General features: G+C 52.4%; 1 protein-coding gene across 4 annotated transcripts; it reads left to right on the top strand.

Moving 5' to 3' along the window:
* The first annotated feature begins 24 nt into the window (after nucleotides 1-24).
* CHAF1A (chromatin assembly factor 1 subunit A) lies at nucleotides 25-27,939 on the top strand. Of its 4 annotated transcripts, none has more exons than XM_082379186.1 (15): nucleotides 25-1,510; nucleotides 4,188-4,238; nucleotides 5,527-6,392; nucleotides 11,926-11,967; nucleotides 14,519-14,748; nucleotides 14,919-14,979; nucleotides 15,468-15,536; nucleotides 17,770-17,996; nucleotides 18,518-18,686; nucleotides 18,846-18,926; nucleotides 19,403-19,495; nucleotides 20,235-20,487; nucleotides 21,138-21,628; nucleotides 26,792-26,888; nucleotides 27,459-27,939. In XM_082379186.1, the coding sequence occupies exons 1-15, from the start codon at nucleotides 1,210-1,212 to the stop codon at nucleotides 27,557-27,559; spliced, it is 3,132 nt and encodes a 1,043-aa protein (XP_082235312.1). In that variant the 5' UTR covers nucleotides 25-1,209; the 3' UTR covers nucleotides 27,560-27,939. The 4 variants fall into 4 exon arrangements, with proteins under 4 accessions (XP_082235312.1, XP_082235313.1, XP_082235311.1 ...); XM_082379185.1 differs by having other exon boundaries at nucleotides 28-1,510; nucleotides 11,926-11,982; XM_082379188.1 differs by lacking the exon at nucleotides 25-1,510 and adding an exon at nucleotides 1,561-1,973 and having other exon boundaries at nucleotides 11,926-11,982.
* The last annotated feature ends 53 nt before the right edge of the window (nucleotides 27,940-27,992 follow it).

Below are 27,992 nucleotides of genomic sequence, written 5' to 3'. Positions count from 1 at the left end.
CAACCTCTTTCCCCAAGATCCTGATGGGGCTATTATGAATAGTTTGAAAAATCTCCCATGTGATTCTGATGGGCACCCTGAATGGTGATCCACTGGTCTAAATCAATTCAGATGCCAGAATGTCAGAGAAGGAAGGGAAAACATCCTAATGGTTCAGATGAGGAAACTGAGGCCTTGAGTAAGACATGACTTGCCCAAAGTGATGTCCTCAAATTTCCTATTTTTCCACATTATTTCCAACCAATTCTACTGATTTAATTATGCAATCTACAGGATAAATAGAATTCCAAAATTGGGCTAAATTTCACTCTTCTCTCCTCACTTCTGCTCTGCTTGAGAGGTTAAATTGGTGCTGAAGAAAACCTGTCCTATGGCTTGCAGGCTGACTCTGAAGGTCTCTGTTCCGTGTGAGGCTTTTAACTTACATGATCACACAGTTCAATTAAATAATATTTAAGTGTACACTCAAATATTTATTGGGTACCTACTAATGTATGTCACCGGTAGGTTCTGGGGATACTGTGATAAACGATTCCTGCCCTCATGGAGCTAATGACAAAAACAGAAATGAATTCATTAACCAATAACATGCTAATAAATAAACACAAGCTGTAATTGCTCCAAGAAAAAGAACAGTGTTGTTGTAGGAACTTCATCTTGTTGGGGGTTGGGGAAGAAAGCTCCTCTGGGGTTTCAATCTAAGATCTGAAAGTTAGGTAGAAATCAACCAGGAAGAGCTGCGGAAAGAGTGTTCCAGGCGAGGAAACAGCATGTGCAAAACCCTGAGGATTAAACCAGAAATATCCATTTCATTCATTCCCTCTGAATATATTTACTGCCTCTCAAATGCTTCTGAAGCGATACCCAGAGTTTATTTAATTTTATTTTTATTGTTAATATAAAAATAATTTATAATTTTAAATTGCTGTGGATGTATTCGGCCTATGTCCCATTAGGATAAAAAAAACTTTAGTCTTCAGCTCAATCGCAGCTTCAGGTTGCCACCGGCGCCCTACGTAAAGCATTTCGTCATGACGTAGAGCCTGACCCTCCCTCCTCCTAGAGACATAGCCCTTGAGCTCAGCCAATCACAGTGTGGAGCTCTCAACTTGACACCACCTACCGCCAATCGCAGGGCGCCTGCTCCCTGCCAAAGACAGGCGGCCGAGAAGAAGCCCCGCCCACCGCGGGAATATCAATAGGGGAGCCATGGGAGCAATGGAAGCCTCGGCTCTCGCGAGGATGCTCCCTGAGCTCCCCTCTTCCCGAGGGGGACCGTCACGTGACTCGGCATCACCCAATCCGCGCGTGGGCCGCGGGGGTCGCCGCGGTTCCCGCCAAATACGAGCGCGGCGGCCGCGGCAGCAGCGGCGCGGGCGGGAGGGCGAGCAGCAGCGGCCGCCTGAGCGGAGCCCGCGCCTCCGCCGCCTGAGGGGAGCTCGAGACGCCGCCGGGGCAATGGTGGAGGAGCCGGAGTGCGGGGCGCCGGGCGCCCGCGGAGCGGCCGCAGGTCGGTTCCGGCCCACGCCGAGGGGAAGGGGGGGCGCGGCGCGCGGCCTGTGCGGGCTGAGGCGGCGGTTTGGGGGCCAACGGGCCTCCCGGCCCCGGGCCCGCTCCTCCCCGCCTGGCGTTCGGTCCGTGGAGCCGTTAACAATCCCGAGGAAGGGCCTTGCAGTTCGAAGGGCACCCTCCTTGACGTTATTGTTGCAGCCGCAACCATTTTTTTTCCGGCACTTTTGCGTCAGTTTGTCCTTCCAGAGCGCTTTGCGGTGACGGGTGTGTGTGTGGCCAGGAGGGGAAGCTGAGGCCCAGGGAGGCGAAAGGGCCGGGTTTGCAGGTTACCGAGTGTGTTTGTGTCCCCTGGACAAGTTGGACCCTGCAGCGGTCCTGTGGCCGGGTGGGGAAACTGAGGTCCGGGGTCACACGGGCTCGGGGACCAGAACAGCTGCGTCTGCGGGTCAGGGCCAGACCAGGTAAGCGGCCCGGATGGTAGGGGTCTCGGGTTCTTGATGCTGCCGGATATGCATGGTGAAGACCTGTCTTTCTGCTTCCTGTGTCTTGGGAGGGGGCTTTCTGGCGCCTGGCAGGGCCCCAAAACGTGGGGTGGTGAACCAAGGAAGACCAGACGGGTTGTCTCCTCTGCTTGACTCCCATTTTACCCCCAGCACTTGGCACAATGCCTGGCACATAGTAGGTGCCCAATAAAGATGGGTTGGTTGAATGAATTAAGGGTTGGTAGGGACATCAGCTAGTTTAGTTCAGGGTTTTTCAACCTCAGCACTACTGACATTTGGGGCCATCCTGTACGCTGTAGGGTGTCGAGCAGCATCCCTGACCTCCACCCATTAGGTCTCAGTAACAACCTCTTCTTCCCAGTTGCGACAACCAAAAATGTATCCGAGGCATTGTCAAGGGGCCCTCTAGCTGAGAACCACTGTGCTAATTGTTTCCAGACTTCGGGATTTCAAAGAGACATAGAATTCATATAAATAAAGTTGGGACTGATTGTCATTTGACCCATTAATCATGTTTAATTAAAAAATTTTAAAAGCACCATCTGTTTTGACCATGCACCATAAAAGGGAAGGATGTTTTAATGCCAACTAAAATTAAGAGGGATATAATCTCAGGATAAAGAGCAGTGGTAAGTTTATACAGAAGTGTTTGTTAATTTGTATGTGTACCTTTGAACAATCTGAATCCCTGGATGGGATCCCTTTTTATGTCGACCTGAGGTTGCTTCTGGGCCCCGGGTCACCTCTGTTCCACTTGCATCAAAGCTGGTGACTCAGGGCCATGCCAATAAATCCTTGTGGTTGTCCTAAAAATAAATTTAAGTGGCTAAAGATTATGTATCCTTCAGCTGACGGGAGGAAATCCATGTTTTTGGTAACTGAAAACTTGAGAATGATATTATCTTGAAATAGGTAGAACGGAAATGTGAGCCTCTGGGTACTTTTCTTATATTCCAAGCTTGGAAGTGGGGAGAGCAGCTTCATCTAAGGGCAGCTGAGTTTTTTAAAAGGCCCTGATCTGCTTTTATTTATTTATTTATTTATTTTTAATTTTTTTTATTTACACTGTTTAAGTCTATATAACGGCTTGTCTCACAGAGAAGAGAACACCAGAATAGGTTAGACTTTCTTGCTATAGCAAGCTCAAATTGTGTCAGAGTTTTGATCATCTGCCACAGAGTGTTGCTTGCATCCTGATCTGCTTTTAAAAAATACTCACTTGTATGTATCTTTTTAAAAAAAAAAAATGTAGATTGGCCAAAATAACTAAATTAGACTTTTCCAAGCCAGGTCTAGCGGGTGTCAGCTTCTAAACTTATTCTAGCCATTTGAAGATATTTATCCAAAGATTTGGTTCTATTTATAGTCATTTCTGCATCAGCTTTGTTATTGTGATGCTTTTTTTGAGATTTTTTGTGTGTGCGTGCAGGAAAACATTCTCCCTTATCACTTCTTGACAGCACTTCAGCTCCAGCTTGGCAAGCTTGAAATGCTTTAAGATGTATTACCTTTTATAAACTCTGTTTTGAAAGAAAATAAGCCCTATTCTAATTTTACAGATTTGTTGGTGGGGAGGGCTTGGTTTGGAGGAGGATGATTTGGGTTCATATGAATGGTGAAATCAGTGATACAATGTTTTCTCTCATCTCTACTTTTACTCAGTCTTCTTTTCATTGTCCCTGTTACTGTGTTCATTGGTTTTCCACTATGTGCCAGGCCCTGAGCCCGTGCCACAGGTACAGTGTGGAACAAGTCTCCCTGCTGTCATAAAGCTGGCATTCTGATGGGGGAGGGGGGAGACATAAACACAGAAGTCTCAGAGTGATAAGTGCTCAAGGAAAATAAAACGAGATGTGACGGTGTCCAGGGCAGAATTTCTCAACTCATTATCGTTTTTGGGCCAGATAATTCTCTGTCGTGGGGTGCAGTCCTGTGTGTTGCAGGATATTTAGCAGTATCCCTGTCCCCTACCCACTAGATGCTGGTAGCGCCCTCTCTCCAGTCATGACAGCCAGAAATGTCCTTAGACGTCACCAAATGTTCCTGGGGAGGTGGGATTGGGGGCGAAATCAGCCACACTGGACAACCACTTTGTACACAGTAGGTACTGCATGTGTGTTTGCTACTTCATTTCCAGCATTTAATAACTTACCCTTTGACACTTATTCACAGCCATGGATTGCAAAGACAGACCAGCTTTTCCAGTCAAGAAGTTAATACAAGGTAACTTTCTGGGAATGGGTTAAATATTTGTTCCTGGTTTATATCCTTCATTGTCCTCTCAATTATATTTTCCATTCCCCTTGAGCAGAGGCCATCTCTTGGGGTCCCCAGCAGAAGTCTCCAAGGGGCTGAAGGGGAGAAAACAGTTGCATCTTACAACTGGAAGCTGGGAAACCCGTTTCATTACACTGCTGTTGCCAGGAGCATATCCAGAGTTTGCTGCCCTTACAGTTGGATTTCTCTACTCCAGCACTATTCACATTTTGTAATGTTTTTGTCATGGGGGGCTGTCCTGTATACTGTGGAGAGTTTAGCAGCATTCCTAGCCTCATCTCCCAAGTCGTGACAACCTTTAATGTCTTCAGACATGGCAGGCACAGCTGCCCCTGGTTGAACAGCGTTTTACAGGAAGTGTCCCCAAATCCTTTCGTGTAAAAAGGGGACTGGATTTACCCTTAGGCCAGGTTAGTGGCTGGACTGTATAAAAAAGGATGGTTTCTGGTTTTCAAAGCTTGGTTACCTGGTTCCCCTGTAGCAGTTTGCCTTCTCCTGTGTCAACTGATAGCAGGTTTGGTGTTGGTGGGAATCATATGAAGGGCAACCATCTTCTGAGGTTAAAGAATTAGGGGCAAACCGTAGAATCCAAGAGCATGATAATTTTATAAACTGACCAAAAACAGGCTTGTTTGTTGAGTCTATTACATTAGAAAATAGTTAATAAGATGTTTGGGCATTTGAGTACATGTGGACTCCATGGGAAGTCACTCACCTGAACTTCCTCACTCTCTTGAGGTGTTGCTGTGTATCTCTTGGGACCAGCCAGAAGGCTGGCATGCAGTGGGAGGGTACTTGTTTCATTGGCAAGAAAAACTAACAGCTTGGGATGCTGGGAGAAGAATGAAATCTTTCCGCAGATGGATCTATCTCTTTCGCTCTTCAGAGCCAGATGCACTTATCTTCAAATGAGATTTCCACCCATAATAAATAACTTTGGAATTTGAACTGAATCTCAAACAGATCAGAAAGTGTCTTCTCCTTTGAAATTCTTGCAATGTCCCCGCTATGAAAGCTTGTCAGTTTTTGTTTGTTTGTTTGTTGCTTTTGCTTTTAGTTAGGGTGTTGGAAAAGTACATAATGAGAAGATAACCCCTTTTTAAACTTTAGAAATTCCCTTCACCCCCAAGCACAGCAAGGTCGATTACTCATTGAGCACGTGGAATATTAAAGCATTGATTGTCACTCTTCACACCCTCACTCAACATACGGCCTCCTTCTCTTTTGGTTTCAGCTCGTCTGCCGTTCAAGCGCCTGAATCTTGTCCCAAAGGAGAAGACGGACGACGGGTTGGACGACATGGGGGGCGCTCAGGGTGCTCCTGTGCAGGGTCACGTCCCTGATTTAGAGACCTCTTTGGACCACTTGGAGGACAACTGTCACATGGGCTCCGACATAGATTTTAGGCCAAAACTTGTCAACGGGAAGGGCCCCTTAGATAACTTTTTAAGAAGTCAAGTCAAAACCAGTATTGGCCAGACTGTGGTAATAAGCGATTTGACGGAGGACTCGAGTGACCCACCGGACGGCACCATGGGCCACGATAAGCTAAATTCTGCAGCCTCTCCCTCCCAGGAGAATGTAAACAGGGTCACAGACGAAGCTGGAGATGACAGGGGGCTGCCAACGGTCAGTCAGAAGGACGAGCTGGCGTTTCCCGAAGAGGCCCTTTCAGACCTCCCGTGCAAAACAGAGGCGGGGGGTGCTGACTCGGGGGGCGCGGAGAGGAGGGGACTCGCACAGAAGGGCTCGCCCCAAAGCTGCCCCGAGCTGACCGGTGGCCTGAGAACGTGCTCCGAGAAGGACCAGGACGGCTGGAGCGGGGCCAGGGGCATCCTGTTCAAGGGGAAGGTGCCTGTGGTTGTCCTGCAGGATATCCTGGCTGCCAGACCCCGAGCCAAGTCTCCTCCTGCCACACTTCCGGGCCAGGCTGTGCCCTCCGAGAGCGAGGCGCTGGAGTCCAGCCCCGAAGAGGACTCTGTCCTGAGCCATTCGTCCCTGAGCTCCTCCTCTCCCACCAGCTCACCCGAGGGGCAGTCTGCGCCCGCCAAGCAGCACAGCAGCCCTAGCCCCCTCCCCGCCTCCACACCCGTCCGCAGAGTGAGTATCTCCCCCGAATCAGTGCCGTCGGAATCCAGAGGCTTCTGGGTATGGCCCCTCACTCTTCACCCAGGGACACTGTGTCCCCTAGATGGCTAGTGGCCGAGCAAGTGGTGCCGGAGACCAAGTCTTGTGACTTTCCGGCATCGAAAGCCATTGGGGTGTTTGGTTGTGTGTACGTTGCGATGTGCTGATGGTTCTGTGAGTCGCTGGTGTGTCGGTGCCATCCTGGTAGCCCTGTTCACACCTAATTAACGGTGCTGGTCACCTCAGCCACTTTAGTGACTAACGGGTGTAAGCGGGCGGCTGTGACCCTTGACTCAGCCTTTAGCTTCAGCTCCCTGCACGCCTCCTGTTCCAACACAGACTCGTAGGGCCGTTGCTGTCAGTAAGCAGTCAGTAAGTGTTGGTGGAGAGACCCCAAGACGGCAGGAAGAATAAAACAGGGGCATTCTTTAGGGTCAGCTCTTGTCAGCACGGCCTGCCCATCTTAAAAACCTCACCCAGAATGGCGAGAACAGGAGAGTCCTGGCACCATGTTTAAGGACCTGGACAGGTGACTTTGGAAATGCCTGTTTCTGTTACTGGCTTCCGAGCGGCACAGTGGCCGATGTCTCTGTTCTCACCTGTCCTTGAGGTCCTGTGGGTAAAACTGATAGAATCAGTCAAGAATACCAAAGCATAGTGAACAGTGTTCTTTGGTTTTTTTTGGTTTTGTAGCACTTGTGTTTGTTCACATCAGGCTTTCACATAAGATTGGATCCTGGGGTGGGTTGTTCATTTGCTAACTGTACCTGCTTAATCTGACCATAAACCACCAACCTTGATTGCTTTCTAAAATTCGATCTCTAAGGGACTAGTTATTTTTCTAGATGGTTCCATTTCTTGTGTTTTACCTCCTTGAGATTGGAGAATGGGAAAAATGGCTTCCTCTTTAGGTACACAAAATATCAATCAAGAGTGGGGTCGTCTTTTTTCCTTCTAAGTTTCTAAATGTGGCAGACTGACATACTCATTTTTTAAACTTTCATCTGAGCTTTTACCCAGACTCAAAATCCGAGTTTGAGTCCCTTGCTGTCAGCCATCTTGTTCTGTTCTGTCCCTCCAGTTGCTCAGAATCCTTCCAGACTGCTGCTGCTGCTTTGCAGAGCTACTTTGTCACATGACTCATGACAGCCAGTGAACCTGGAGAACAGGACATGTACACATGTTTCTATTCTCCTTAATAGCTTCATTTTTTTTTTAAGTTTGTTTTTATGCCCATAGCCAAGCCTGAGGACTGGGAAGCCATGCAATTGGGCCTTGTCACAGAAGAGTGTTACTTCTTGTCCGCTGGCCTGAGTGGCCATGCAACATCTGAGCACGTGAAACCAAGTGTGCTGCGTTTAGGAAATCCTGCCTCTGAGAGGCTCAATCTGGCTCTGAACACAGGCTTGGAGTTTTGAGATGTTCTAGAAGACAGTGTTACCACACAGCTTTGCAGATAATTCACACTGCAGGTGGCGAAGCCTTCAGGACCCGCCGCCACCCAGCCTGTGGCAGGAAATCGCCCCAGTCACCCACAGGATGGGAGTAGAGCCCCGTGACTTTGGGTGACAAGACAGGTATGAGAGCGAAATGGAATGACCACCAGGAGGTGCCTGAGGGCCTGGCGGAGGCAGCCCACCTCCAGCCTCACACACTCAGCTTTCCAGTTTAGCTTCTCACCTTTCGGGAGTGCTGGATTTCCTGGTCGGTTGGTTGGTTTCATGGTTGGTACCTGACTTTCACACCTTTCCCTGCTGTGGGCCCAAGTTTTTCCTGACCCCTGTGACTGTGGGGAATACTATTATTCTTCCGTTTTCCCTCTCTGTCTCCTCCTCCTCCTCTCCAGACTGTAGGCAGACACTTGTTGAAGGCTTACAGATTGTTTCCTATTACCATGTCATGTGTGTGGTTTTTATTGGGCTCCGTTAGTTCTGGACTTGGAATTGTAAAATCTCTGCATTTGGAACCCCTAAGCATTTGCTGGTCCTCTGTTTTGTGTGTGTGTGTGTGTGTGTGTGTGTGTGTGTCCTGAGAGAGCTTTGTTTCATTTTTGTTTTTTAATAAATTTATTTATTTATTTTTGGCTGCGTTGGGTCTTCGTTGCTGCGCGCGGGCTTTCTCTCGTTGCAGCGAGCGGGCGTCTCATCGCGGCGGTTTCTCTTGTTGCGGAGCACAGGCTCTAGGTGCGCGGGCTTCAGTAGTTGCAGCACGCAGGCTCAGTAGTTATGGCTCGTGGGCTCTGGAGTGCAGGCTCAGTAGTTGTGGCACACGGGCTTAGTTGCTCCGCGGCATGTGGAATCTTCCCAGACCAGGGATCGAACCTGTGTCCTCTGCATTGGCAGGCAGATTCTTAACCACTGCGCCACTAGGGAAGTCCCTGTTTTGTTTTTAAAAGTACTTCCAGGTATCTAGAGAGTCCGACTTTGAAAAACAATTTAGGAACACCTTTTTGAGATAATCCAGGGTCTCTTGATTAGCCAGAATGTGGCTATTTGTCATCAGAGCTTTTTACCACCTAGGATAGAACCATTTCTCCAGTTTGTTTGCAGTTAGATGTGTAATTCAGCCTACATTATTGATGACTCAAGATTATTGTTCCGTAAAGGATTGTGTGGATACGGTGGTGTTATTGGAATCTATGGCTTGCCTCTGTACAGACGCTGGAACTGTTTCCCAGGTAATTTAAATTATACAAGTATTAAATTCTCCATGTTTAAAAAAGATCACTGAAACACTGCAGCCCCCTTTGGCTTTTTTCTGTCCCCCAGGTTGCCACTATCTTCATCTTATATTTCTCTGTGTGGTGTGTATGTGAGAGATCCCTAGGAATAAACAGTATCATTTTTGTTTCTTTACATGGGCCGTATAGTGTAAATATGTTTCTTTTTCATTCCAGGGTGTCTTAGCAATTTTTTACATTGGGATGGGAAAATCTCTTTTTAACTGCTGTATCATACGCTGATGGTCCCGTGATGGTGTGGATAAACTGCAGTTTGCATAGTCATTCTCCTTGATGGATATTTCTGTTGTCTCTCATTCTTGGCCTTGACAGACAGTAATTGTCATGAGCTTCCCCAAGTTGTTAAGTGGAACTGCAGGCTCACAGGAACGGGCGTGTCAGGTTTTGCCTGCTCTCAATCCCCACATGCCTGGACCAGTTAGGGTCGTGTCTCCCCTCCGCCTGCTGTCCCTCCCCTGCTGTCAGGTTTCTAGCTGCTGCGGGGCCTGTCCACAGCCATCTCTCCTCCCCTTCACTTACTGCTGCTTACTTGCTCTGGGCCTAGAAATTAGACCTCGTTAGGTATCACATCAGAGTGAGTGGGCCCTAGGATTCTCCCAAATAAAGTGTAGGAATTTTACCTCACAGACATGGTTATATCTGCCTTGACTCTTTGGGGTAGTTGATGTGTGTGTTTCATCCTCATTGTGGAATCCTGGATCTTGGTTTTTGGTAGCTCAGTTCCAGGTTGGTAAAATGTGTGGCCTATATTTTGAGAGAGTTCTATAAATACTTGGGCCAGAGGTCAAGAAGATTAAAATTATATCTGTTCAGTAAGGTCTATCTGAGTGCCTGGTAAAGCAATAGAGATACTAGTTTTAAATAAAATCGTAACTGCTCTGGTTGTTGGATATCGTTAAGGCCAGCTCTTGGTAGTCATGTCAACTCTCTCATTCCTGGACTCACAGCAAAGGGGAAGATTGTGAAAGGCACTGATTCTGCAGCTGAAATTCAACAACAGATGCGTCTTGCTCCCCAAACACCCTCATATAGCTGTCTGGCAGTCACATTTGGTGCTACCATCTTTAAACACAAAGGACAACGATATAGACACAGCACCTTACAAGTCCTGCTGTTAAATCCTTTCTTGTGGGGCTCAAGTCCACAGGCTTGGCAGGCCAAGTGGATGCTGGAGAGGCAGATGCTTTTCCTTAAGCCCTTGGTAAGACGGCTTTGGCGTTTCTGTGGGCGCCTGCGCAGTGAGGTGGGATTGAGCGTTCTGCCAATCACATGGCTTTCACATGACGGTGCGCGGCCCTCTCCTGAGGGAAGGCTTAGTCCAGAAAGGACTCGGTGCATCCTGAGTAAGAAGGATGTCTTAATCTGTAGTTTTCTTTGGTAGGAAGTCTTAGGGCGAGGCTTTCCTAGATAGAGGAAGCACTGTTTTTACATAGTTTTGTTGGCATGTCAGACAATTTCAAGAGAAATGGGCTTTCGGTTTTTCAGCTCGTCTCATTTTCTGGCTGCCTCCTCAAGTCTAAAATGAGCCCGGGTGGGTATTTCTTTCCAGCCTGAATTCTCCCCATTGGTCTTCCATGCAATGAATGGTCTGTTCGCCAGGATTCCCCGCTCTGGAGGTAGCTTAGGCCAGTAGCCTGGACTCCTTGTGTGTATTCCTACCTGGGACCATTTAGCCAGCACGGCGAGGGAGTCCAGCCGTGCGTCTTGGTCAGTCCTTGTAGCCCATGCTCAATTTGAAGCAGGACGATAGAGAATGCTGTGCTCTAGAACACAGGGGTTCTAGACCAGATTGCCACCTCTGGCCAGCTGACCTTTCTTCCTGGGCGTTTACTCTGTGTTCTAAGAAGCAGGGCTGTGCTGGGCAGGGGGTACAAACATGGGAATCCAGCCCGTACACGTGTCTTACTTGACTCACGGGGTGTTGATTTGTAGACATTACAAGCAGACCTTGGAGATAATGCGGATTTGGTTCCAGACCCCCACAGTAAAGCGAGTATCACAATAAAGTGAGTCACGTGGATCTGTTGGTTGCCTGGTGCATATAAAAGCTATGTTTACACTATACTGTAGTCTGTTTAGTGTGCAATAGCATTATGTCTGAAAAAAAGCACATACCTTAATTAAAAAATACTTCACTGCAAAAAACGCTGTTGTCTGAGCCTTCAGCAAGTCGTTATCTTTGCAATAGTAACATCAAAGATCACTGACCACAGATCACCATGACAAGTATAATAATGATGAAAAAGTTTGAAATGTGAGAATTACCAAAATGTGACACAGAGACACAAAGGGAGCAAATGCTGTTGGGAAAATGGCATTGTGTTGGTGTGCCTGTACTCACACAGGAAATTTCCACTGGCAGCCTCTCCGGGGAGAAGCAGAAGGGGCAGCAGCAGTGCTGGGCTGCGTGCCTGTAAGACTCCGTCCTCTGTGGCCAGGGCGCCTCCTCTCCAGGTGCCTACAGACCTACCACTCTGTGTCTCCCTGACACCAAGGCCCCTGGCTGTGGCTTCTTATTTCCAGCTTGGCCACCTACGTTTTTTGGTTATCTGCCTCCCGGTCTCCCCTTTTATCCCCACATGCGTTGGAGTTTATGACCCAACTAAGAAGTTTTGGTTCTGTTTGCTGGAACTGGTCACCCGGAAAGGTTTTCACTGTTGTTTTACATTGTTTCCTCCTTGCCCTCCCCAAGGACTGTGCAGTATGTTAAACGTGTTAAAGTGATTGAAACAACCTGTGTTTACAGATCAATGTCTTTCCTTTCAGATAAGTAAGAAATTGGTCAAAGGCTCTGCAGAGAAGAACAAGGTGAGACTGCAAAGAGTAAGACATGTCCCCTGAAATAGAAAGTTCCCCTGATGCGCTTTTTGCAGTAAATAGGAAGCAAAGCCCTTTGCCCTTCTCTGGCCCCGTTTTCACCCTCCCCTGCTTGTTCTGAGCATTATTTTGATTCTTGCTTCATTTTGCATAACTGGGCCTCGTGCTTATGGGTTGCATCATTTTTAGGTTGTTGAATCCTAAGGTTTTGCACGTAGGCTTTTCTAAGCTCTTATTATAATTAGTACTGACTGTCATAATAGTTGGGCAGCCCCACTGTAGTTTAAAATTGCCTTAAAAATAACCCAGTGGCTCTCCCTGCGCCCCAGCCTCCTATGCGCATAGATGGAAGTTCCATCCCTTCCCAGGCGCTGTACCGTGGTGGCCCCTACATCAGATGGGTGATTACTGTTTAGTGGTTCCCTGCTGAGTCTTCCATTCTGTTATCTGGAGGTCACCACGTTTCACACCCAGCAGTGCAGGGACCTTCTTCCTTACTGGATGAATTGCAGAGAAGGCCATGGCCTTCTTCCCCGACCAGCTCACGGAAGGGGCGCCGATGACAGTTGGCTGTGCGCTCACCAGGCATTTCCTGTGCCGTCTGCCTTATGGCTGTGTTCGATTTTTGTGGGTCAGATTTTGATGGCTTTTTTAGAGTTTATCTCATTCTTCATTGTAGTTTCAGAGATGGGCACCTGCGGGGCGGGAGTGGGGAGGGCCTGATTCCAGAAGCCTCCTGTCCTCGTAGTTAGCAGGGGGAGACTCCTCCTCACCACCCGGCACTCGCGGCTGGTCTCGTTACTCAGTTACTCGATCCAGACCAGCCCCTTCTTCAGGTATCCCACGAGTCACGTGCAGAGGGTACCTGGCAAGGACGTTCTCAGATCTCTACCAGCATGCCTCCATGGCTCTTGTGAAGCGAGCAAAGGTTGATCGGGGCAGAGGGTAGGATATTCTCTAGGGACACGGGCATGATCATAGGCCTGTACCAAAAGCTGAGTTGTCGGGCTTCTGCCAAAGGTGAGAAGCTCACCTTTGGTGGTTCCTGTCCTTGAGAATTACCCTGTGCTATGTTAGAAGGTAATGCCCTTCAGTCTGGGAGGTGAAACTTGTTTAAAATCAAAATTATATAATAACCCAGCGCCCCAGGCCACATACGAATTCTTTGGAATGAGGAGCTGATGTGATTAAAGGAGATGTTCCCACTTTAAAGAATATCCAAGAAACTAGCTGTTTCCTCCTGCTGGTGATGAAACGGCACTGCCGTAGTCATAGAGATCACTCTGGGTCCTTTCTTAACGTCTGACCTTTTCAGATCCCAAGAAATGTTTGTTCGTTTTGGGTTTTTTAATTAATTAATTTATTTATTTATTTATGGCTGTGTTGGGTCTTCATTTCTGTGTGAGGGCTTTCTCTAGTTGCAGCAAGTGGGGGCCACTCTTCATCGCGGTGCGCGGACCTCTCACTATCGCGGACTCTCTTGTTGCGGAGCACAGGCTCCGGACGTGCAGGCTCAGTAGTTGTGGCTCACGGGCTTAGTTGCTCTGCGGCATGTGGGATCTTCCCAGACCAGGGCTCGAACCCGTGTCCCCTGCATTGGCAGGCAGACTCTCAACCACTGCGCCACCAGGGAAGTCCCCGTTTTGGTTTTTTGAGAAATGGTTTTAAAGATAAAAAGAATTTTTTCTTTTGAGAAATGGCTGTAAAGATTTAAAAAAATTTTTTTTTGCTTTTATTTTTTAATGTGTTCTCATCTGCTCCTCACTGTTTTTTTTTTTTTTTAATAATTAATTAATTTATTTATTTGGTTGCGCCGGGTCTTAGTTGCAGCAGGCAGGCTCCTTAGTTGTGGCATGCGAACTCTTAGTTGCGGCATGCATGTGGGATCTAGTTCCCTGACCAGGGATTGAACCCGGGTCCCCTGCATCGGAAGTGTGTAGTCTTACACGCTGCGCCACCAGGGAAGTCTCAGTTCCCCCCCCCTCGGTTTTTAAGACTTGCTCGTCAGGTTCCCCCTCCTTGTCTCATCCCACTCTCCCATTTCAAGAGAAAGAAAAGAAACCCTATTGTCTGGAATAGTTTTGGGGGGACGGGAAGGAAAATATTTTTGTTTTGAAGGTAGGGAAGCAAAACCTGTGGGTGTTTTTGTGTCTTTATTTCACCACAGCTTTCTGAGCAGATAAATGCAGTTCAGACCCAACAGCAGGTACCCGGTGTAGGCAGCCTAGAGGTGCTTACTTAATCTTTTTTAATTAAGTAAAAATTAACCCTCATCCCACGTTTGAAGACGGTGTCTTAAACGTATCTTACTTTGAATTGCCCAGAAGGTCCTGTGGCAGCCGGCTAACCCTCATCGCCTTTCTCATGACAAGGAAATGTAATGGACTGAAAATTCCCTTCTTTGTAAGGACGCCGACCAGCAGGCTGCTCCCGGGGCTGGTTCCTTCGTGCCTCCCCTCCGCTTGCGCACGGCCGCCCCCGGACGCCGGCGCGGCCCTTCGTGGCATCCGCGGGGCTGAGCTGTGGACCGTCTCCCGTGCAGGATAAGGAGCGCCTGGGCAAGCAGCTGAAGCTCCGGGCCGAGAAGGAGGAGAAGGAGAAGCTGAGGGAGGAGGCCAAGCGGGCCAAGGAGGAGGCCAGAAAGAAGAGGGAGGAGGAGAAAGAGATGAAGGAGAAGGAGCGGCGCGAGAAGCGGGAGAAGGACGAGAAGGAGAAGGCAGAGAAGCAGCGGCGCAAGGAGGAGCGGCGCAAGGAGCGCCAGGAGGCCCTGGAGTGCGTGCCCCGCCCCCGCCCCTCCCCCTCCCCCTCCCCTCCCCCCCCTCCTCTCCCCTCCCCCCTCCCCTCCCCATGCCGGCCTCGTCCCCGTCCGTCTCCCGGGGACAATTGCCGGGCATGGGCCGGGCCTGTGCTGGTTGGTGAAGCTGAGTTTTGATGTCTCTTAGGGCTAAGCTGGAGGAGAAGCGGAAAAAGGAAGAGGAGAAGCGGTTGAGAGAAGAGGAAAAGGTAGAATGTTCTCCCAGAACTTGCATCTTCCTGTGTGTTTGAGAAGCGGGGTCTTTTGCCTGATTACTGCTAGATTTCGGATGTCGTCCCAGAGGTAGTGGGAAGCGGGGCGGGGGGCCCAGGGACTGACACGTGCCTGCTGGCTTGACATCCCGGTCCTTCTGCAGCTCTGACCTTTTGAGACTGCCTGGTACCCACTTGTGGGTTTTGAGAGCTAACATCAAAATAATGCTTTCAATCTAAAAATGCTTGGGGTTCAGTTCTAGGGGCTTTTGCATGTTTTAAAACAGTTTCTCGGGACTTCCCTGGCAGTCCAGTGGTTAAGACTCCGTGCTTCCAATGCAGAGGATGCAGGTTTGATCCCTGGTGGGGGAACTAGGATCCCATATGCTGTGCGGCATGGCCAAAAAATAAAATAAATTAAAAAATAAAAAAATAAACAGTTTCTCTTCATTTCTTCCTCATCCTCCTCTTCTCTTACATTGCAGCGCATTAAAGCCGAGAAGGCGGAAATCACGAGGTTCTTTCAGAAACCAAAGACTCCACAGGCCCCCAAGGTGAGCAGCTGGCCTCCTTTGGCTTTACTTTTGGCCTTTGTCAGGCTGTTCCTTTTGAAAAACAAAAAGATGTCTTCTGACCCACTGGCTCTGCTTTCATCAAGAGGGGCCTCCGCTTGCCCAGGGAGCTTTGATCTCTGGTAGGGTCTGGAGGTTCGATATCTTGTCATTCACTATGTGCTCAAAAAGGCAAAAAGTGGCACGTTTGCTAAAACTGCCAAGCATTTAGAGGTTGCTTCGTCAACAGTTTTGTGCTGGGAGCCGTGTGGGAAGGTGTAAGGGAGGAAGACCCGGTCCTCACCCTCGGAGATTTTCTGCTCAACGTAGGAGACAAGGTTGAGCATAAAGCATGTGGGATTCAGCACAGGATTCTGCTTCCCCATCTGCCATCCGGTCACCTTCTAGACCATCCTTTGCCTGTAGAGACCCCAGACCTCCATCCCCCCCCTCCCTCCATCCCCCCCCCTCCCTCCATGCTCCAGAGGTGTGACCCACCTCCTCTGATGCAAGGGTGTCCTTCCAGATCATTCTCTGGGCGCGTGCATCCCTTCGTATATTTGTGTATTTATGTAGGTAACAAATCATGAATTTATTATGTTACCGCTTTGTTCGCTTAGCCCTATCTTGGATTCTTGCCATGTTGGCCTCTCTTCATTCTTTTTCGTTGCTGCATAAAGTGTCGTGATGTGGGTGGCATCATGGTTGATATCCCCCTCCCCTGTTGATCCCCCCAAACGGTGCATGGATGTCACCTCTCGGGACGCGGACTTGCCACTATGTCCGGAGGACACAGCGTTGACAGAGTTGTATTTGTCATTGTCCAGGTGCCCTCCCAGCAGGAAATGCTGATGGACAGTTTCTGTAGGATAGGCTTTATCCCGTATCTCTGGCTCTTTATATAGTCTGGGTTTTCATTCTCGGTCGGGTACACTACACATACTTCCTTCAGTCCATTCCTTCCCCCGTGACTTGTTGATGGTATCTCGTACAGAAATTTTTCGTTTTAATGTGAACATTTTTATTCTTTTACTGTGATTGGCTTTTGCTTCAAAAGCCGTATGTATCCTGTGGTTACAGACATGTTCTAATTTTTTCCAGGTTTTTTTTTTTTTTAGCTTACGTTTTGTTTTTTTATGTTTAGTTCCTTAGCTTAGCTGGAATTCTTTGTGCCCGTGGATTCGGGCGTGGCCGTAATGTTTCCCTGTACGGATACCCGATGTTCCCAGCAGCTGTTAGTGAGGAGAACAGTCTACTGGTTCTTGGCCTCGGCTGTGTGTTGGACTCACCAGGGAGCTTTAAAAATCACTGGAGCCTGGATCCCATCCCAGAGAATCTGATGGGCCTGGCTTGGGCATCAGGATTTTTAACAGTTCCTGGGTGACCCTGTCATGCGACCCACAATGAGGGTGCTGGCCTCAGCTGTTGTTTTCTTGCTGGGGTGAAAGGCTGGCCTTCTTATACCCAACCTCAGAGACGTACACGCTCCTCCTAACCCCCCATGTTGTCCTCACTTGCTGCCACCTTCGGCATCCGCTGACGCAGACGTTCACGATGCTGAAGGAGCTCCAAGAAGGGAACTCAAACCTACCAAGGTTGGGAATTTCTGGAGGTCCAGTGGTTAAGACTCTGTGCTCCCAATGCAGGGGACACAGGTTCCATCCCTGGTCAGGGAACTAAGATCCCACATGCTGCCCGACACCGCCAAAAAAAAAAAACCTACGAGGGTTTACCGAGGAGGATTCTTAGGACACAGACACCCGTGTTTCAGGTTTACGTCAGGCTTCAGCTCTGTTTCAAGTCATCTTGTAACAGTGTGGCGGGTCACTCTCCTAGGTCTCTGTTTGCTCATCAAGGTCTAATTATCTTTAAAAAAAAAAATCCAGTGAGATCCGTCCTTTTCAGGAGTACTGATCAGCGAGTTCTGACAATGTACAGGGCCCTGCAGCCACCTCCGTCATCAAGATGTAGAGCATTTCCGTCCCCCCAGACGGCTCCCTCCTTCCACCACAGCCCTGGCAGCTGCCGACACGGTCTCTGGCCCTGTAGTTTCGCCTTTTCCAGAAACCCACTCAAATGCCAGCAAGCAGCATGTGGCCTGTGTACGCGTCTCCTCTGACCTCCCAACCTGAACGACTCGAGAGCACCGGGCCTCGCGTCCAGCGGCTCCTCCTCACCGCTGCTGTGTGCGGGTCTGTCACAGTAGGGGTGCCATCACGCCCCTTCTCCATTTCAGACCCTGGCCGGTTCCTGTGGGAAGTTTGCCCCTTTTGAAATCAAAGAGCACATGGTCCTCGCCCCTCGCTGTCGGACCGCCTTCGACCAAGACCTCTGTGACCAGTTAGACCAGCTCCTCCGGCAGCAGAGCGGCGAATTCTCCTTCCTGAAAGATCTGAAAAGCCGGCGGCCCCTCAGGTCCGGACCCACCGTGGTTTGTAACCAGAACACAGACCTTTTTAACAGGTTAGTGCTGGTGGAGACTGCCGTTTGCCCGTTGGTGATGTCAGAGAGCCCTGGGTGGCCCGGGCAGACCCCTGCGTTCTGGTCGCTCCTGAGTCCTGTGGCCTTGGCTGGTCCTCTCCCTCCCGGGCCTCAGGCCCCAGACTCGGCTGCTTCACCAGACCTCTCTCTTCCGGCTTCCCCTGAGCCTCCGGAGTCTCCCGGGTGCAGCGGCTTCGCAGAAAGCCCTGCTTTGGAGGGTGGGCTGTGTGTGCCAGCCTCCCGGCAGGGCAGGGACATTCCCCCACTGTTGCCAGCTTACCCGTCACACGCCGCCTTGGTGCGCGCTGTGGGGCAGCTGCTGAACAGTCGGGCTTCTCCCTCTCCTCGCGCCAGGCCCCTGGAGTAAACGCTAGCCTGCCTCGGGGCAGGTGGTGCCGCCGCTTCAGGGCCGCCCGTCACGGCCCGCTGCCCTGGGGGGAGGACCGCTGGTGGTGGGCGGGCGCGCCACAGAAGGGCCTCTGAGCGGGGGTCTCTCCCCTCAGCGACGTGGTGATCGTGGAGAGCAGCAAAGTGGACGACGTCCCCGAAAAGAGGAGGTTTGGCAGGATGAAGCTGCTGCAATTTTCCGAGAACCACCGGCCGGCCTACTGGGGGACGTGGAACAGGAAGACGACGGTCATCCATCCGAGGGACCCCTGGGCCCAGGACCGGGTGAGCGTGCGGGCAGCAGCCCCTGGCCCTCTGCGCCTCCTTCCCAGTGCGCCCATCTCCCTGGGCTCCGGGGACTCCCTGAGTGTTCTAGCCTGCGTGCGCCGCCTTTCCCTTCCGCCCCTGAAGACGACAGTGACCACCGCGTGTTTGCCCCCTCAGGACCTCCTGGACTACGAGGTGGACAGCGACGACGAGTGGGAGGAGGAGGAGCCGGGGGAGTCCCTCTCCCACAGCGAAGGGGTGAGCGCGGCCGGGGGAGTCCCTCTCCCACAGCGAAGGGGTGAGCGCGGCCGGGGGTGCTGCCGGCTTCCGGCGAGAGCCGCGGTGGCCCGGGCCGGGCTCCCTCACACTCAGCGTCCGGGTTTACGGCCGTGCTGGGAAAACCTCAATGAGTGGCAGTAACCTGCCTGGCGGTGGACGGGGCGGCGTCCACCCGCTTCTGGATGGGCCTGCCTGCTCGCTGCCTCACCGAGGGGCCCACCGCTCCCGCTGCTTTACGTCTGGGCCTTGCTCGTCTGTGTCCTGCCTGACCCCCACCCCCGCTGGAGCACGATGGGGCTGGGTCATGGGAGTGTGGCTGACCCTCAGGGTGTGCATAGGAGTGAGACTGGAAGCAGTAGGAGGCTTTTTCTTTCTTAGACGTTCACAGGTTAAGATTTTACGTGAAGCATGTGTTGTTTCCACACATCATGAACGTACTTTTCTCTCTTCTTGAGGACGACGATGATGAGGTGGGAGAGGATGAGGATGAGGACGATGGTTTCTTCGTGCCCCATGGGTACCTGTCTGAGGATGAAGGAGTAACCGAGGTGAGGGGTGAACGGGGAGGGGACAGGTCCGGAGCTTGGTGGCCGCCGACCTGGGGGTGGTGACATAGGTCTCAGCCCACCCCCACGGCCGATACCGCGTGGACCTCGCTCCCCACAGCCTCAGAGGCTCAGCGCTCCCGCCCCCCCAGCTTTCTCAGTTCTGCCAGATGGTGGGACTGTTGAGGGAGCCATATCTAGGGCTCCGAAGGCCTGCCGGGTCGTGGTGTGTGGGTAGTGGGGAAGCTGACAGGGCTGATGCCACTGCGGGAGTGACTTGTCTCAGAGCCAGACTTGCGGGGCCTGTGTTCTTCGTACGTTTCCAGCCAACGAGGCAGACAGGTCTCGTTGGGCCCGCAGTGTATCTGCCTTAGACAGTGGCACCAGTCTGGGGTGGGAGAGGGCTGGGCATGGTGATTTCAGCTTCAGGATCACATGTTAACCAGAAAACCCACAGTGGCATTAAGAGGCTTACTGGCGAGGTAATAAAAAATACCTGTGACTACCCAGGGATGGCCAGAGGGGGCAGATGCACCTGAGGCACCAAATGGGGGAAAGTGCCAGTTATCGTTCAATCCGAAAATGCCCTCTGCCCGTTTCATCACCCGTCGGGGGTTGGAAGCTGGGTGGGCGCCGTTCCTCGCCGGCCCGCCCCTGCACGTGCTCTCACTGCCCCAGAGGCTGGGATCACGGGTGCCGGGGAGAGGGACCCTGAGCGAGCGTCTGCTCTCTAACCTGTAAGGAGTGTGCCGACCCGGAGAACCACAAGGTTCGCCAGAAACTGAAGGCCAAGGAGTGGGACGAGTTTCTGGCCAAGGGGAAGAGGTTCCGCATCCTCCAGCCCGTGCAGATCGGCTGTGTCTGGGCGGCCGACAGGGACAGCGGAGCTGACCTGAAGGTGCTGCAGCAGTTCACGGCCTGCCTGCTGGAGACCGTGCCCCCCGAGGAGGAGCAGACGCCCAAGGCCTCCAAAAGAGAGAAGAGGGACCAGCAGAGTGAGTGCCGGGGACGGGTGGGGACGGAGGGCTCGGGCTCCCACCTCCTCCAGGCCCGGGGCAGGCAGGAGACTTCCTAGGCACGTGGCGTGGTAATTCAGAAGTTCTTCCAAAAAATAGCCAAAGCCAGCGCTTGTTGAGCACATGTGTCCTTTCTGTGACACTCACGAGAGCAGTACGGGGCAGCCACTTCAGTCGGCCCGTTGGCCCAACCAGCACACACATCCCTAGCTCTTCAAAGCCTGGGAGGGCCCGCCACTCAGAAGGAGAACGTGAGGACTGTTACTAAGGAAACAGGCGCATGAAGTGAGACATGACAGTTTATCGCAACGAGTCCTGCCTCCTGAGGCTTGGGCCTCAGAATCTCTTCTGGAGCAAGTTCATGTGTTTTAAGTCCACCCATAAAAAGCCACCCGCACTAAACCTATCGTGGTTGGTCATTTCGTGATGTCAGTAAGCATTTTGCTGCTCACCTTAAACTTACATGGTGCTGTGTGTTGATTATATCTCAATAAAACCAGAAGGGAAAAAAAGTCCACCCGAAGCTGACCGTGTTTCTCGGCCTCGGTGACAGATTGGGGAACCCGGGTGCCGCGTTTATTCCATCCCGCCCCCGAGTCTCATCCACCGTGTCCCCCTCTCCCTGCCAGTCTTGGCCCAGCTGCTCCCGCTGCTGCACGGGAACGTGAATGGCAGCAAAGTGATCATCCGGGAGTTCCAGGAGTGCTGCCGCCGAGGACTGCTCAGCAAGGACGCCGGCAGCCCTGAGCTCAGCGCCGCCAGCCCCCCGAGCCCTGGCCCTTCCCGCCCACAGACCCCCACCACCGGCGAGGACACCGCCGTCCCCTCCAAGGCCAGGCTCAAGCGGATTATTTCTGAGAACTCGGTGTATGAGAAGAGACCCGACTACAGGATGTGCTGGTACGTCCACCCACAGGTGCTAAAGAGCTTTGCCCAGGAGCACCTGCCCGTGCCCTGCCAGTGGAGTTACGTCACCACAGTGCCCTCGGCCACCAGGGAGGACAGTGGCAGCGTCCCTGCCCCAGGGCCCAGCCAGGGGACGCCTGTCTCGCTCAAGAGGAAGTCGGCGGGCAGCATGTGCATCACCCAGTTCATGAAGAAGCGCCGGCATGACGGGCAGGTGAGACCCCGCAGCGGCTTTGTTATATTTAACAAACTTTCTTTTTAGAGCAGTTTTCGATTTACGGCAAAATTGAGGTGACAAAACTGACCAAAATTGAGGGGAAGGTACAGAGATTTCCCGTGTGCCCCCTGCCCCCGCCACGCACAGCCTCCCCCAGTATCAGCGTCCCCAGCCAGAGCTGTGCGGCAGTTGCAACTGATGAACCTACATGGACACGTCACTGTCACCCAGACTTCGTGGTTTACTAGCGTTCACTGTTGGTGCTGTGCGTCCTGTGGGTTTGGACAGATGTACGAGGACTTGTATCCAGCATTACAGTGTCATACAGAATAGCGTCACTACCCTAAAAACCCCCATGATCCGCCTATTCATCCCTCCCTCCCTCCAACCCCTGGCAGCCATTGATCCGTTTACTGTTTCCATGGCCTTCTTTCACTTAGTCGTGTGCCTTTAAACTTCTTCCCTGTGTTTTCATGGCTTGAGAGCTCATTTCTTTTTAGTGCTGAATAACGTTCCACGTCGTGGCTTTTATTTAGTTTTTGCACTCATTTAACACAGTTACTAAGCACTTGCTCTGCACTAGGTACCCTGCTAGGCCTTGTAGACAGTGGTGAGCAAAACACCATCTAATGGGAGACACAGATGGGGGTCGGTGGAGCAGACAGCCAGCCACGTGATTGCAGCCTGACAGCGCGTGGAGGAGGAAGCGCGTGGCCCCGTGGGGACATGTGTCGCGAGGGGCTTGCCCTCGCCTGGTGGTGGGCGGGCTTCCTGAGAGACGCTGGTCCCCAGAGTGAAGTCTCCAGTGCTGCCTGGACACCCAGAGGCTGGGACCCGAGCCTCAGCCTGGGTCCACGTTTGATTGTTCTTTCTCTTACTGGAATGTGGGCGTGAATGAGTCTCATCTTGTAGCTACTCTTACTGGAAACCTTGTGGTGTGAGTACTGGGTCCTCACTTTTTTCTTTTCAAAAGATAGATTTTATTCCTTTTATTTTATTTGCTTTTGGCTGCGTTGGGTCTTCGTTGCTGCACGCAGGCTTTCTCTAGTTGCGGCGAGCAGGGGCTACTCTTCGTTGCGGTGCGCAGGCTTCTCAGTGCGGTGGCTCCTCTTGTTGTGGAGCAGGGGCTCTAGGCACGCGGCCTCAGTAGTTGTGGCTCGCGGGCTCTAGAGCGCAGGCTCAGTAGTTGTGGCTCACGGGCTTAGTTGCTCCGTGGCATGTGGGATCTTCCTGGACCAGGGCTCAGACCTGTGTCCCCTGCATTGGCAGGCGGATTCCTAACCACTGCGCCACCAGGGAAGCCTCTGATTTTTTAAAAATCTTATTTATTTTTGGCTGTGTTTTGGGTCTTTGTTGCTGCACATGGGCTTTCTCTAGTCGCGGTGAGCGGGGGCTGCTCTTTGTTGCGGCGTGAGGGCTTCTCATTGCGGTGGCTTCTCTTGTTGCAGAGCACAGGCATGCAGGCTCAGTAGTTGTGGCTCACAGGCTCGAGAGCGCAGGCTCAGTAGTTGTGGTTCGCGGGCTTAGTTGCTCCACGGCATGTGGGATCTTCCCGGACCAAGGCTCGAACCCGTGTCCCCTGCATTGGCAGGCGGATTCTTAAGCACTGCGCCACCAGGGAAGCCCACCGGGTCCTCACTTGAGGCAGGCGTCTCACAGACCTAGAGATGTGGGGAGACTTGATTTTACGAGGAGGAGCTGGGTCTTCCGCTCACATCCCGGGCTCTCCTCGGGGGCGCTGCCACTCCAGGAGCTGCTGCTGAAGGCTGGGTGGTGACGGAGACAGAGGGGAGCCGGCATGCGCCCCAACCCCACCCCTGCCCCCCGCCCCCTGCTCCTCTGCTGTTAGTTAGTGTGTGGCCATCGGGGTGAGGAGGCCAGGGGGGTCGGGGTGGGGGGAACGGCTCTTGGAGTGACGTTTAGCCTTCTCCCTGAGGCCAGCAGACTGGTGAGGTCTCGGGTGCAACGTAAACCTGCTTCCTAAACTGTCACAGCAAGAGGGACCGTCAGAACCATCCGGTGTGGTCATGCCGGCTGTTCCTGCCACTCCCCAGCCCCTGTCCCTGTGAGGCCTGTGGACACGGCTTGGTACTGGGGGAGCCCACCTGGTGAGGAGTTGGGGGCCCCAGCCCCACAAACACTTCCCTCCCTGGGCCTCGACCCAAAACAATCCGTTATGTGTTCAAGCTGTGTTCAAGCCCCAGAGCCTTTTCACGGTCGATGTCATTAGCCAGACAATCTTAGCAGGACCGCGAGTGTGGCTGCTCTGGTTGAAACTGGCCAGAGAGCCCGTTTGAAAGGGGCTGGGTCTGGAAGACCTCCTTAGTGTCCTTATCCAAGCAGTGTTCGTGGGCTCCTACCCCCATCAGCCCTCCCTTAGATTCTCGCGAGACACAGCTGTCTTCCTGAGCCCCTCTCTGCTCTTCCTCTCCTGGTGTGGCCATCCCCACGCGTGTTCATTGCCTGTGTTTCTCTACGTGGAAAACGACTGTTTAGCCCTTATTACTTTCCTCACGCCAGGCACTTGACGTGGATTCTTACGTTTCATTGGTGCTTCGTTGTTTACTGAGCTACCAGGAACGAGAAAATGCTCCCACATAAACTCGGTGTCCCTCCCCAGGTGAGAGGGGTTGATTCATGAGAGTCAGTGACGCCTTTCATCCCACAAGACACACGTGAACAGCAGGCAGTGCGGCTTCTCCCCATTCACAGGCCTTGAAGAGGCTCCGCGGTGTGGCGGGGACTCACGGAAGGCTACACAGCCGGTGGCTCTGGGTGTGCTGGCCCCAGCGGTTCTGATTCAGTGGGTGTGGGGTAGGTGCTAAGGTCTGCAGTTTAAAAGCCCCTTCTCAGGGAATCCCGTGGGAAGGCCCCAGGACCACAGCATGGCCCAGCACAATGGGTGCATCTCGGGAAGGGAAGCTCAGAGCACCGGCTCTTCAGGGTGGTGGGGAGTCATCCCCGCTGCTCCTCTGAGTGCTCGAGGTGTGACACACTGCTTGTGACAACACTTGGTCCCCTGGAACTGGGCAGGCCTCAGGTATAAAGCCCCCTGCGTCACCTTAAACTCATGGGAGTTTGTCTCCAGCAACAGGAAGTCAGGAGCTTGTGAACATTGTCGTCCGGGGCCAGGCACCTCCTGTCGCACTCCCTCCTGCTTTAGTTTGTGGCCTTGTCTTCATGGTGGCAGAATGGCTGCTGCACCTCCAGCCAGCAAGACGAGGATGGCCAAGCCCACCCTGGGGAGGATTCCCGTTTGGCTGGAGGGGAGGCTGACTTCCACCTTATCTTTCTGGCTGGAATGCTCTGGCATAGCCACCCCAGCTGCAAGAGAGGCTGGTTCAATGAGACCTTGACTGACAAAATGCTGGTTGATTTGGAAGGGCGGGTGGGAGGATAGCTCTGGGTTTGCGTTGAGCAGGGCCTGTGCTGCACGGCGCCAGCATAAAGTGGGAGCCACGGGTGGTAGTTTCTGAGGTCAGGATTGGAGGAGGCCTGGGAGCACGCGGAATGCTTCCCCTTGCGTTTTCGTAAAGCCACTAACTGATCCTTCCACACGCTTGGGGGTAATTGTTGCTAAACTATAAACGCATATGAGTAGTTTAGCTTGGGTTGGGCTTTTTCAATTTGTGGGAATTCGAAAATCTTTTCATTTAGAGTTCAAAGTAGCCATGCTACCTTACAGGTTTACAAGGTACCATGATCTAGTGAATCGAACAGGCTGAGGTCAGATGCCAGTTCTGCCACCAAGTGTGTGTGTGGCCCCACGGCAGCTCAACCCTTCGGCCTTGGTCTTATTTTTACATGGGCAGGGGCTGCATTTGCCCTTTCCAGTCTCCATGCTTTGTGGTTCAGTGTCTTCCTACTCCGGAGGCTCACTTTCCGGCGCTGCACCCTCCCCTGCAGTAGTGACAGCAGCGTGGCGAGCTGTCCCGTGGCCCTCAGCTCAGCAGGACTCGGGGCGCCGTCCGGAACCCTCACTTCAGAGGCTTGAAACCTGTCGCGTGCCTGTGGGGCTGTGGGCGGTGGTTCCTCCGAGATTTCCTCATTCATCTGCTCTTGGCTTCCTGTCTGGAGGGCCCAGGGGCTGGGGAGAGGTCTAAAGAGACACATCTGTCCCATCCCTCACCCGACCCAAACCAGTACCTCCAGGGCAGTGCGGGGGAGAGTAGCGCTGTCTGTTCGTCTTGGCCAGTCAGCTCTCTTGAAACAGGTAGCTGGAAACTGCCCACAGCGTCCCCAGTGGTGCCCCTGCCTGCCTGGGGCCATTCCTGCCTCGGTGGCTCCCAGCCCGAGGAGCCCAGCGTGGAGCTTCTACACTAGCACTGAGGGGGCTGTGAGCTTGAGCCCTGTCTGCCGGCCAGGCTGGGGAACCGTGGGCAAGGCGGACAGCCCTGGTGTGCTGTCGTCCCTTTTCCAGGCAAACGGAGACTTCTGTAGCAGAGGAGCTCCAGGAGTGTTTTGAGAAATAGCCTCCCCGCGGAAGTAACCCCAACTCCACCGCCTCTGCTGGCTCTTTGTTCATGTACAGAGTGCGAGCCGCGTGTGGATGGGTGATGTATAAAATCGGTCCTGTTACTTTCCACAGTCTGTCTCTCTGTCCTCTCTGGTGGAAGCCAATGAAAACAGCCTGGGAATCTCACTGGAAATCCTACCCTCCGTAGAGCCTTCCCACCCCTCCCAACCCCTGTCCACAGGGTGCAGATGGTGTCCTCATGGGCAGAACTGGTCGGAGTCTCAATCAGAGGGAGAGAGTTAACCAAGCGTCAGGCGGAGGGGATGAAGCTGTTGGGCAGAGAAGGAAACACTGACCAACTAACTTCTCAGCCACTTAATGCAAATAATAATTCAGAGAAAGTGTGTGCTTTATCCATCTCTCTTTCAAACCAAACCAGAAACCCAGAGTTCTCATTCAAAAACAATAAACAAATTATTTTTGTAATCAGGTAAATAACAATGGGGGTAGTTTTCAGAAATCTGAACATAATTAGTTCATTTGAGAGAACTCCCCCAAAGTTTCCTTGGATCATAACCCATCAGACAGACTCCTCAAGATGGGTGGAGGAGGTCAGGAGTAGGGAAGCGGGTGGCGGGAGGGGCCACACCGTCCCTGTCTGCTGCTGCTGCCGCTGCTGACGGCCGTGCGCCTTGTCTGTTCAGGTCGGAGCTGGGGACCTGGACGGCTTCCAGGTGGACACAGAGGAGGAGGAGGAGGAGGAAGGCGACTGTGTGATCATGGACATCTCGGATGTTGGGGGTGAGAAGAGTCCCAAACCCTCCTTTCCTTCAGGCTGGCAGGAAAGGGAAGAACGGTTACGGTCACTCTCCCGCTCGCCTCCTGTGACTAACGGGGACTGAGTGAGGAGGCCCTGGAAGGCGCTGGGCGGGCCGGTCTGATGGTGGTGCGGGCAGTAGGCTCCAGCCCAGGCCCTGGGCTGCCTGCCCTGGGCTGAAAGCTGCATTTAGGAAACCAGAGATCTGAAGGTTGGTGGTGATGAGCCGTGTCAGGGAGGGAGGGTCTGGGGTGGGGCGCCCGGCACTGGTGAGGGGCAGCCTCTGAACCGAGCTTCCCAGGGGCAGTGAGCCCCAGGCCGGCCATCCTCAGCAGCATGAGCTCCAGCAAGCCACTGGGCCTTGCCGCCCACTTTCCTCATCTTTGCCACGGGCTTCCCCTGCCCTGGAGGGTCAAGGGTAAAGCCGCTGGAAAGTGCCATGGAAGCACACGGGCTAGAGGTGGACGCGGCCGAAGCTCTAGTGAGGATCGGGCAGCCTGCCCGGCCCCACAGTGGACACGGCAGCTGAAGCCCCTCCCTCTCTTGCTTTGCAGACATCCAGGCCCCGTGTGGAACCACTCCTGGAGCTGGGGGGTCTGTGGGAGTGGACACCAGTGAGAGCCTCGTGGCCTCCAGCTCGCTCGGCCCCTCCTGAGCGCCCCGACTGGCCTGTGTATGTACGTAGAATGGTTAGGGTATTTTCAATGCCTCTCAGATACTTGAAAGTCCCAATTCCTGTGTAAAGAGCACTTTGTCCTGCTTCGCAGACCTCCCTGGAAGTTTGGAAAGTTTTATATAGGATGCTTGATTAGTTCTTTTTGATATTTGTAAAAATTTCCCCCCCAAAGCTGCATATTATTCTGTCCCTTAATAAAGCATTATTGTGATGTGATGACCTGCACGGGGAAAGCCTGGTTGTGCTCTCCGGACCCCTGGCAGGCACTGTGATGAGATGCTTGTAAATGAATTGAAGCCCCTCGGGTGCGGTGTGGCGCCCGGACCTGACATGGATGTGTATAAACTATTGTCTAGCCTCACCTGGCATGTCTGTCGTCTTTTCAAACACGTCACTTCTGTGATTGGTGTGT

This window comes from Balaenoptera borealis (genome assembly GCF_965194805.1).
Source record: "Balaenoptera borealis genome assembly, chromosome: 2".
NCBI lineage: Eukaryota > Metazoa > Chordata > Mammalia > Artiodactyla > Balaenopteridae > Balaenoptera > Balaenoptera borealis.
Note: the sequence above shows the minus strand (reverse complement) of the source record. Positions and strands in the feature narration are given on the sequence as shown.